The 9,805-nt window shown below is 48.2% G+C and overlaps 1 protein-coding gene across 2 annotated transcripts; it reads left to right on the plus strand.

Moving 5' to 3' along the window:
* Nucleotides 1-357: 357 nt before the first annotated feature.
* FAM151B (family with sequence similarity 151 member B) lies at nt 358-9,570 on the plus strand. 2 transcript variants are annotated; one of them, XR_007780566.1, is made up of 7 exons: nt 358-382; nt 513-638; nt 1,552-1,708; nt 4,199-4,407; nt 4,660-4,790; nt 6,060-6,195; nt 7,700-7,842. XR_007780566.1 is itself a non-coding variant. In XM_050987510.1 (6 exons), exons 1-6 carry the CDS (start codon nt 364-366, stop codon nt 7,851-7,853), a joined length of 801 nt encoding a protein of 266 aa, XP_050843467.1. In that variant the 5' UTR covers nt 358-363; the 3' UTR covers nt 7,854-9,570. The 2 variants fall into 2 exon arrangements, 1 of the variants encoding a protein (XP_050843467.1); XM_050987510.1 differs by lacking the exon at nt 4,660-4,790 and having other exon boundaries at nt 7,700-9,570.
* The last annotated feature ends 235 nt before the right edge of the window (nt 9,571-9,805 follow it).

Genomic DNA, 9,805 nt, shown 5'->3' on the forward strand with positions numbered 1-9,805 from the left:
GCTGTGTCCCATCCCCACCCTGTGCCCAGCCCAGGGCTCTCAGTGCCACCTCCAGGGGACACCTGCAGGGCTGGGCACTCCAAACCCCCCTGGGCAGTGCCAGGGCAGTTCCCGAGCCCCCTTTCCATGGGGGAATTCCTGCTGTGCCCACCCTGAGCCCGCCCTGGCCCAGCTGAGCACCGCGTCCTCTCGATTTGAGCCGCGTCCCCCGGCTCAGGCCTGTCCTGCCGATGAGGCTCCAAAGGACACCGAGGCACACCATCCCTGTCCGGCTCCTTCCGACACACTCCGCGCCGAGCCCCGGCCCGCCTCCGCCCGGAGCGAAGGCGGCGGGACCCAACCCCCGGCGGGCGGGGCCGGGCCATGGCGAGCGGGCCGCGGGGTGAGCGCCGGGGCCGGGGCCGGGCCGGGCCGGGGCTGTCTCGGGGCTGTCAGGGCCGGGCCGGGGCTGTCTCGGGGCTGTCTGGCGCCGCGCTGAGCCTGCCCGCCGTGTCCCCGCCGTGTCCCCGCAGGCGCCTGGAGCGAGTGGCCCGTGGATCACTTCCTGCGCACCGGGCGCATCGCGGCCAGGGACGGGGCCGCCGTGCGCTGGTTCCACGCCGCCAACAGCCGGGCCCGGGCCGCGGAGGCCGCGCGAAGTGAGTGTCTGTGGCACAGGCCCCTTCCTCCTCCTCCTCCTCCTCCTCCTCCTCCCCTTCCCCTCCCTCCTCCAGGATCCCCACGGCTGTTTAATCCCTGCAGGGCTGGGCACTCCGAACCCCCCTGGGCAGTGCCAGGGCAGTTCCTGAGCCCCCTTTCCATGGGGGAACTCCTGCTGTGCCCACCCTGAGCCTGCCCTGGCCCAGCCTGAGCCGTTCCCTCTGCTCCTGTCCCTGTTCCCTGGGATAGGATCCCAAATCCCCCCTTTCTCCTCTCAGGGAAGGGTTGTGCAGAGCCAGAAGGGCCCTGGTGCAGCAGCCTGGGCGGCAGTGAACTGTGTGTGAAGTGCTGTGAATATTTGACAAACACATTGGTGTAAATGTGTATATAATATCCTTCATCCTGAACGCCATCGCTAGCTCTTTTCTTTGTATTTCAGCCTTCACTGTGTGTATTGGTTTCTCTGCCCAGATTCATTACATAAAGCTCCTGAGACCCCTCTTTGTCGTGTCTGTGAGCTAACATTTTCCTTGTCTGTTTGGGCACTGAGTCAGGGGGAATGCTCATCCTCTGCCCGTATTAAATCCTGCGCTCATCTTTCCTCTGGCAGGAACCCTGTTTCCAGAGGAAAAGATCTGAAATTTAACCGCAGTGGATTCACATGTTGGCTGTCCGTGTATCTGTTCCCGTGAAAAACCCCGCGTGTTGCTTGGCCAAATGCACCCTCAAACCTCAATTTTCACTTGGTTGCAGGCTTGCAAAGAGTTGAGTGACTGTGAGCCGCAGCACGGCATCTTTTGTGTGGCAGGGAGCAGCTGGGAGGAGTGAGGGTGCCGGGCCCTGCGGACAGACTCGCTGGGTCATTGCTGCCCTGCAGCACTGAGAGCTGAGGGTGAGTTTCTCCTTCCCCAGGCGATGTGCACATGGTGGAGGTGGATGTTGTGCTCCGGGGAGGGGACGGGGAGCCCATCCTGGCCCACCCCCCGGACACTGACAGCGACATCACCCTGCAGGAGTGGCTGGCACAGATGGGCAGCACCAACAAAGGCATCAAACTCGACTTTAAGAGGTACCTCAACAGAAAGATTTGTTGTTTGCATTCTTACCTGTTACAATTCTACAGCCAAACTCCTCCTTATTGTGCAGTTTAGCATTCAGAAGCATAACCCATGTGGAAACATAGTGCATAATTCTCAAAGCACGGCAAGAACAAAACTTTTAAAAGTGTTTTGGACTACAAGTAATGATTTTTTTTTCTTTTTTAAATCAGTGAATTAGGTGCTGTGAGCAGAGCTTTCCCATGGAGCAGGTGAAATGCTGGTGCCTCTCTGGAAGGCTCTTTTCTCTGCCCTTGCTGACTAAACATTCAGAGGTTCAGTCACAGTTTGAGCCATTAGCTGTTTCATTTCTGGAATGGCAAACACCCCTAAATGTCCCAGGAGATTGCCTTGGAAGAGTTTGAAGTGAGCTGTGATTTCCAGACATGCACCCCTGGGCTCCTGACTCTTGCTTTGTCTGAATTGCCATGTGCTCAGTCTGTTTTGGCAGCAAATTAAAAGAGCTTCAGCAGTGCTTAAGGACTCTATAGAAATGCAGAAACCCCCCACGAGACAGTTGTAAAATGTGATTTATGCCTGTGCTTCTGTGTTACACAGACACGGTTTTCATGTGAAAGTTCATGAAAGTCAAAAACGTGGGCAGGCTAAAGCCTTTTATTGTCACAGGATCTGTGTGTGTCCTTCTGGGCAGAGAAGGGAAAAAGGAGCAGTAAGCATTGGTTTGGGCTTGTTTCTTAAGAGTTTTGGTGAAGGTTTTCCTCCCATTTTAATTATTGTTTAAATTAAACTACCCTACCTTTCATTTTTCCACAAGGAGCTTACAGCCAAGTGGAGTAATTCAAGAAAACTTTTTAAAGTACAGGCATTAAAAAAGAATTGTTGTATAAAAACATTTAAAAGTACATCACACAGTGCAGATAGAGTCAAATAAGTGATAACAGAATTTGATGTTCCTTTGAATAATAGTTTGTTCGATGCCATTGCTGAAGTTTTGGAGATTATTTCAATGGTGCTTTAAAAATACTTTTTAGTGTACTTTTTATATCTCTGCTCTATCAGCCTGATTGACCACATAATTACATTTCCTGCTGGCTTTGGCTACTTAAATTAATGTATTCTGCAAAAGGCCTTCAGTGTCCCACTTCAGAAATGCCAAAATAATTTCACATGAAGTCAGTCAGCTGTAAGTCTTGACTTTTCTAAATGCTGTGCAGCAAGACCAGTGCTCTGGGGTTTGTGGTTTTTTGGGAGTGGATTTTTTTGTTGTTATTGTTTTGCTTTGGTTTTGGTTTTTTTTTTTCTCTCTCTCTTTTTTTTTTTTTTTCCCTATCTTGCCATTTTGCTTTGTGCTTTTTTCTCACTGCAGTACAAGGGGAGGCATTCCTCTGGCCTGACCTGTGTGAGGTTATCAAGTGCTGTGGCCCCAGACTGTGGGAAATGCTGCAGCCCCCACCTTAACACCAGCCATCCCTGGCTTTTCTCCTAGGGAGCCTGAGCTCTTCCCAGTGAGTGGAATTCCTGCCTCTGTGCTGCTTTCCCAACAGCACAGAAGGCAAAATACACAAAGTGACTTTCAGAGGAAACAAGGCCAGCAGCTCAGGGGACTTTTAGAGCTAACCTAATTCCAAACCTGTGATAGTGCTTTTAAATTCCTCAGTCTTACACAGTGCATTAATTAATGGGCTGTGACAGAAAGATTTTCCTTGGTGTTCATCTCTTTTCCCCATCTCCTTTCCTTCCACAGTGCTTTGAAAGCTGTGCTAGGCTAGAAGTAGGAAGAAGCTAGTTATGCTTTTCCTTGTGGCTGGACAGGACCGTAGGAATCTGTGAGCACAGGTTTTGTTAATGCTCACAGGGTGTCTGCACTGCTTCCCCCAGTGATGCCAGCTCATGTGTAACAATTTCATAATTGTCTGTCAGATGATCCGTGGACAGGCAGGCTTCTGTGTGCTGCCACATTTTGGAACTGTGGGACAAACCACAAGCAGACACTGAATGTTCAGTCGGGTGCCTTTTCTCTCTTTTAGTTGCCTTAAATTGTTCTGTGTTGGCCTTTTTATTCTCCTAGTACAGATGCATCACCCTGCATGGATCTGAAGGTAGCTTTGAGTCTGGATCTGCCTAGTGATGAAATCTTTGCCACTTTGAGTGTGGTTAGGGTGGGGAGAGATGGCTTTCGCTCTCTGCACTGGATTGACAGCGTTTGTGGCTTTCAGGTCTGGTGCAGCACAAGTGTTAGAGACTGCGGTGGCTTCCTTTGGTAAAACCCTTGTCAGGCCTGAGCTGAAGAGGTGACCAGGTGACAAGGTCAGGGGCTGTGAGGTGAGGCCAGGAGTGCTGGGAGCAGGTGCTGGGAGCAGGGGGTGTTCCTCCTGCAGGGGCAGCCAGCGGATGGCAGCGGGCACTGGCTGTGTGTGCCCTGCCCGGCTCGGGGGGCGCGGTGACACTGGTGACACTGCGGTGACACTGCCATCCCTGACCCTGCCCCGTGTCCTGCACAGCCTGGCCGCCGTGGGACCCTCTCTGGAGCTGCTGGGGCAGCTGGGGCAGTGCCTGGACAGACCCGTGTGGCTGAACGGGGACATCCTGCCCGGGCCCCGCGGGAGCTGCGCGCCGCTGGACGCCCGCGCCTTCCTGGGCGCTGTCACCTCCTCCTGCCCCGATGCCACCCTGTCCCTGGGCTGGACCACGGGCTGCCACCGAGAGCAAGGTAAGGGCAGGGCTCCTTGGCTTCCTTGGCTGCAGCAGGCAGCAGCCCTGGCCATATCCTGGCTGGGAGCAGCAGTGACAGTGGGACCCTGTCCTGTGCTGGGGTGTGGCACAGAGCGCTGTGCAGCACTCAGTGCAGCGCTGGGGGGTGAAAGCCACGTCTTTGTGTTCCTAAAATAAGCTGGTTTGTGCTTCAACTCCTTCTCACCTGCTGAGCACTTGTGAGGGACAAACCCATTAGCCTCTGTTCCAGGGAGGCCTGTCCTGAATCCTGGGAGCATTGATGTGGTGGTCAGAGCCCTGGCACGTGTCCTGAGGAAAAACAGATCAGCTGAAAACGTGGAACTCTCTCTGCTTGTTTGGATCACTGAAGTCAAATTGTGGGTCAGCCTTATCCCTAACATTTAATTTCTCCTGGAAACTTGAATTTTGGCAGTAAACTTTCCAATTTTCATTAATACTAGGTCTTTTTCACAGGCTTCCTCTTGCAGTTCTCATTATGAGAACAGAGTCCCCTCCAACATTGTCTGGGGCCACCGTGTCAGGATTATACACTACTCCTGTTGCTCCTTACTCATTAGCAAGATTTAGTGGTTTGTTGTATGATGTACTGCAGTGTTATCAAAGTGTGCAGTGCTTTCTCCCAGGTATTTCCAGTGCAGGAAAAAATTGATGGAAAATGCATTAGAAATACTGGGTAACCTGTGAAAAGGAATTCCATTTTATCTCCATTCCCGATTTCAGTTTATGGAAATACTAAGTGAGGTTCTACTATGAAACTTCAGAAAACCAGCTCATCTGAGTGATTGATTTCACCTAGAAGTTGCTGCTTGCCTCAGAAAACTGTTTTTAATATTTAGTGTGTTTTTACCCTTTCTAGTCACTACATTCCATCTGAGGAATTGAGGAAAAAGTTATTAACTGTTGTTATAGGATTTTCATAGCCTGTGGAAACAAAAGAACAGGTACATATAATTTGCAATTGCTCCAGTCCTTATTAAAACCCCAGCAAAGGCACTTTCAGTATTGTAATTTGCTTGATTGTAGCCTTTTTAGGCACAGAATGTTTTTGTCCGTGTGTTTTGATTTGTGTACGTCTTCATTCCTAGTGGATTAACTTCACTTTTTGTCCCAATTTTTTCTTAATGCTTTTATTTTTAGAGGGTCCCTGACAATGTTACACTAGGCCATATTGAAGTCAGTGGCAGCAGAGCTTTTGGAGATAGGGCAAAGATAATGTCATGGTTTGAGCCTGGCACAATGCCAGTGCCCCCATGAGATCACCTCCTTCCCTGGCACCCACTGTGAGATGTGATCAGAGACAGAGCAAAGCAGGCTCCAACTCAAGGTTAAAAGGAAAAAAATAACCTAAGCATGCCATGTTGTGTAGCTGTATGTAAAGTAAGTAAGTGTGTATGTAAGGTGTAGGAAGTGAAGGCTTTCACAGCAGGGTCATTTTCCAGGTGGATATTGCATTTCCTGCATTTCTGCTCGGGGGCACTTGCTGCTCAGAGCCAGGCAGCAGTGTCAGGGTGGAACTGTGCGTTCTCCAGCAGTGCTGGCGCTGCAGGCTGTGTGTCCCAGGGCCCTCGGGGGCTGCGTGGGGCTGTGCCAGGCAGGGCGAGCCCTGAGTGCCCTCCTGTGTGTCCCCAGGCTACGAGTGGCCGGCGGTGCAGGAGATGTGGCGGCTGTGCCGCGCGCTGTGCCAGCCGGTGACCTTCGCCGTCAGGGCTGCGCTGGTGCCCGGCTCCGTCCCGCAGCTGCAGTGGCTGCTGCAGCAGTGCCACAGGTCAGTCTGCTCCTCGGGGTCACACACAGCCCGTGCTCGGGAAAGGTGGAAATTCTTCCTCTCCCGCTGCTTCGCTTCCCGCAGCCCTCCGAGCCTTGGGGGCCCCAGACAGAGGCGGTCACTGCTGATTTCCCTAAAGTAGTTAAATCCCAGAAGCTTTATTTTCATTACCTACCATGAGGACTTTTAAATGGTGTGTAGGTGTGGAACCCAGTTCTGCTGCAAACATTTCCTGAGGTGAATATCATTAAACAGACTAAGTAGTTTGATGTTGGGAATTCATCCAATCCAAAGACTTCGTGTTGGATTCACTATTTATATTTTTGGTTGCATTTTTGAGAAATGTCAAAGATGATTTCTAGATTGGAAGTCAGGTGTTTCCCTCCAAGCTAACTAATTTTGCTGAGGCACTTGAAATGTATTCATTTTCATGCAGGAACTTACATTTTCCTTTCAAAATCATTCTTACAAACCCCTAACCATTTCATTATAGAAATTATTCACATGTCATAGAATGAGAATAAAACCAGATTCCCACATATTGCCATTTGCTCATCTTTTTCAACTGCTCTGCCTATCCAGAGTTTAATAAAACTGTTCCAACCAAGGTCAAAGCCCAAGACAGAAAACTTAAGGGAATCTCTGAAAAATTTCTAATTATTCAGAAAAAAACAGGGTGGACAAATTAAGTGCTGATGTTCTTTTTTATGATGAAGACTCAAGACAGAAATTAGAATTAAGCTGTTAAAACTGGGAAATTGATTAGAAAATGTAATTGCACTAGGAATGTATCTTAAGAATTGTGTCAGTCTCAAGTATCATTGGATACAAACATTATTCCAACTAAAATACTGGGATGTTCTTTTTACCTCCTTGTAAAACTAAGGGGGGTTCTTCAGTGCATGATTAGAAGACAGAAATTCCTGAGCCAGTTTTGCTCACATACAACTGAATGTTCATTTATCCATTTTTTAAATTAATACAGTTTCGTTAAACAAAAGGGAAAAATGAAGTATATGTCATGTGGAGGATGTGGAAATACTGCTTAAACTGAACACTGCTTTGGGGGACTTCAGTGTTTTTGGAGAAGTTCTGTGCCATTAATGAGAATTGGGTTAGGTGGCATCTCTACACACTGCTGATGTGACAGAGCACAGAGCACAACAATCACCTGCGTCTGGGATTGCATCATATTTCCTGTTTTGAGGCCCAGCTTCTGACTAGTGATTACTTTATCAAACCTTAAATGCTCAGTTTTTGTTACTGGATATTTACCTGAGGTTTTTTTATGTAAATCCCTCTTGAGGTTTGACAGAACAATCACAGATAAATTGGTCTGGGGGTGCAGTTGTTTGTATTTAATTACATTTCTGAAGTTAGGATGCTCTAATCCTGAGTATTTTTAGGGGTCTATTACTGCAATGTCTTTCTGGTTTACATGCTTTGTCTTAACACACTCTTTTTCTCTTTGTTTTGTTTGTTTTCTCCCTTTTTCTGGACATAGGTTCAGCCTCACTGTTTGGACAGGAAAGGAGGATGTGTATTCTGTAGAAGACTTGCTTCTCATCCGAGAAAATTTTGATAAAAGTAGGGTTTATTATGACATTTTTGAGCCACAAAATTCTGAATTCAAAAAAGCCATTGGAATGGAACAGTAGAGGCAAAGCAGGCAGTGGCTGCCCCTATAGTGCTTTACATTGTAAACCCCTTTAAATTGAGATGTTTTTATTGAAAGAAAGGCAGTGTCCTTGCAGAAGGGCCGTGTGGAGCACGCCTGTGGTTGTTGGAGGAGTTTTTGGCTGGCCCTGTGTAGAAAGGCCCCTCAGACAGAAATGCAGTGCCTTCCCCATTGTCCCTGCTCGTGGCGTGGTAGGCTGGTGCCACACTGCAGGAGGGGAGGGTGGCACTGCCAGCTGCTCTGCCCCTGCTCACCGTGCCTGTGGTCCCCACCCATGGCCTGGCAGTGCCAGAGCAGTGCCATGGCCAGCGAGCAGCCCTGGCTGCTGCTCTCAGCTGGGCTGGCTGTGGCAGCAGTGACAGCTCTGTCCCCAGCAGGGCTGTCCCCCTCTGGGCTGTCCCCAGGGCTGCAGGGACATTCCCCGTGGCTCTCAGGCTCTCAGCCCTTGCTGGGCCCCTGCAGCTCTCAGAATTCTGTGCAGTGGAAATTTCCCAGATCAGAGCTAAACCCCTGCTCACCACCTGCGGGAAGAGCCTGACCTGGTACATTTAAACCATTTATTGCCCCTTTTGCTGCTGCAATTCCCCAAAATTCACACGGACTGAGACACGGCCCTGTGTCATTGGCTTCTGCCAAGCACCACAAACGATACCAGAAAAACCAAAGGTTCCTTCCACAACCACACAGGACATTTTAGCTTCTGAATAACAGCTAATGCCCTGAGAAGCATTACCTTGTCACCTTCTTGTCCACCTTTTCCTGTTCCTCTCACATGGTTCCTGTGGGACTTTCATTAACTCATCTGTTAACCTAACAGATGCTGTACACTACATTTTACAGGCTGTTAGTACTAAAGTAAATTACAGTAATTTTTGGCTCTTACATGGCAGTGGTACAGCTGTGATAGAAAAGGTTTTCTTAACCCTAAATCTTAAATTATCGTGATCTTACATTAAAATTCAAGACTCCTTTTGTTACCTACCAGTCCTTTGCAAGATTTATCTAATAGTTGTTTTCTCTTATTGAGGGGTAGAGCTTTCTTCATTTTGGTAATTTACTAAGCTGTGCTTGGCTAAAATTAGGAACAAAATTTTCCACATAAGAAAGAAAACGAGCAGAGTATACTTGGGATAGATAAACAGAGTACTGGATTGATTTAGTCACTCCTAAAGTGAGTGGCAGTAACCACCAAAGGGTGGTTGGCTGTGTGATTTCTGCTGTGAGTTTGGAGAAGTGATTAAATCCTCAGTTGTGGCTTGTTGCAGGCAGTTGCATTCATTGATTTGCAGGATTTCATCTCTCAGTGGTTGGCCTCTTTGGGACCACAGGCACACATTTTTCTGCTGTTTAGAAATCTTCCCACTGACCAGTTCCCACCTGAAGTGCTGGGATTTCTTAAGACTCATTAAACTATTAAGTAAAAAATATCAGCAACTGCCAGAAGTATTTTTAAGGAAGAGGTATATCTGAGCAATATCTGTGGATGTTAGGAAATAGGATAATCAGATAAGATTAAAGAAGAGATCATCTGGATTACCAGGAAATGGCTATGTGCTGAATATGATCATTCTGTATGGATTATTCTATATACCTGAATTTCTGTAAGCAATTTTACCTGTGTATCTTTGCTAGTCCCCTGTGGTTGTTTATGTCAGTTTAGTCTACCTTGCACATAAATAAATTAATTTGATTTTGTTTCTCTGTGTTTATTCAAATACTCTCCTAAAATAACATGTGTTGCTGTGGGGCTGGCAGGGAGACATTAATGTGGTTTTAAAATATATGTACAGGTTTATATTTAAAAACCAATGTATTTGAGAGAAGGCAGGCTGTAACTCAGTCCGTCAGCAAAACTCGCATCAAAGTGTTCAAAATTGCTGATGCTTTCGGGGAAAAAACACAGGAATTTACTGCAGCTCCTCAGCGCGCCTC

This window comes from Serinus canaria, chromosome Z (assembly GCF_022539315.1).
Source record: "Serinus canaria isolate serCan28SL12 chromosome Z, serCan2020, whole genome shotgun sequence".
Taxonomy (NCBI): domain Eukaryota; kingdom Metazoa; phylum Chordata; class Aves; order Passeriformes; family Fringillidae; genus Serinus; species Serinus canaria.

Excerpts from the sequence above, each read along its gene's own strand:
- FAM151B (XM_050987510.1), top strand. Across the intron at positions 639-1,551 it reads GGCCGCGGAGGCCGCGCGAA|GCGATGTGCACATGGTGGAG; the intron begins GTGAGTGTCTGT and ends CTCCTTCCCCAG. Across the intron at positions 4,408-6,059 it reads GGGCTGCCACCGAGAGCAAG|GCTACGAGTGGCCGGCGGTG; the intron begins GTAAGGGCAGGG and ends GTGTGTCCCCAG.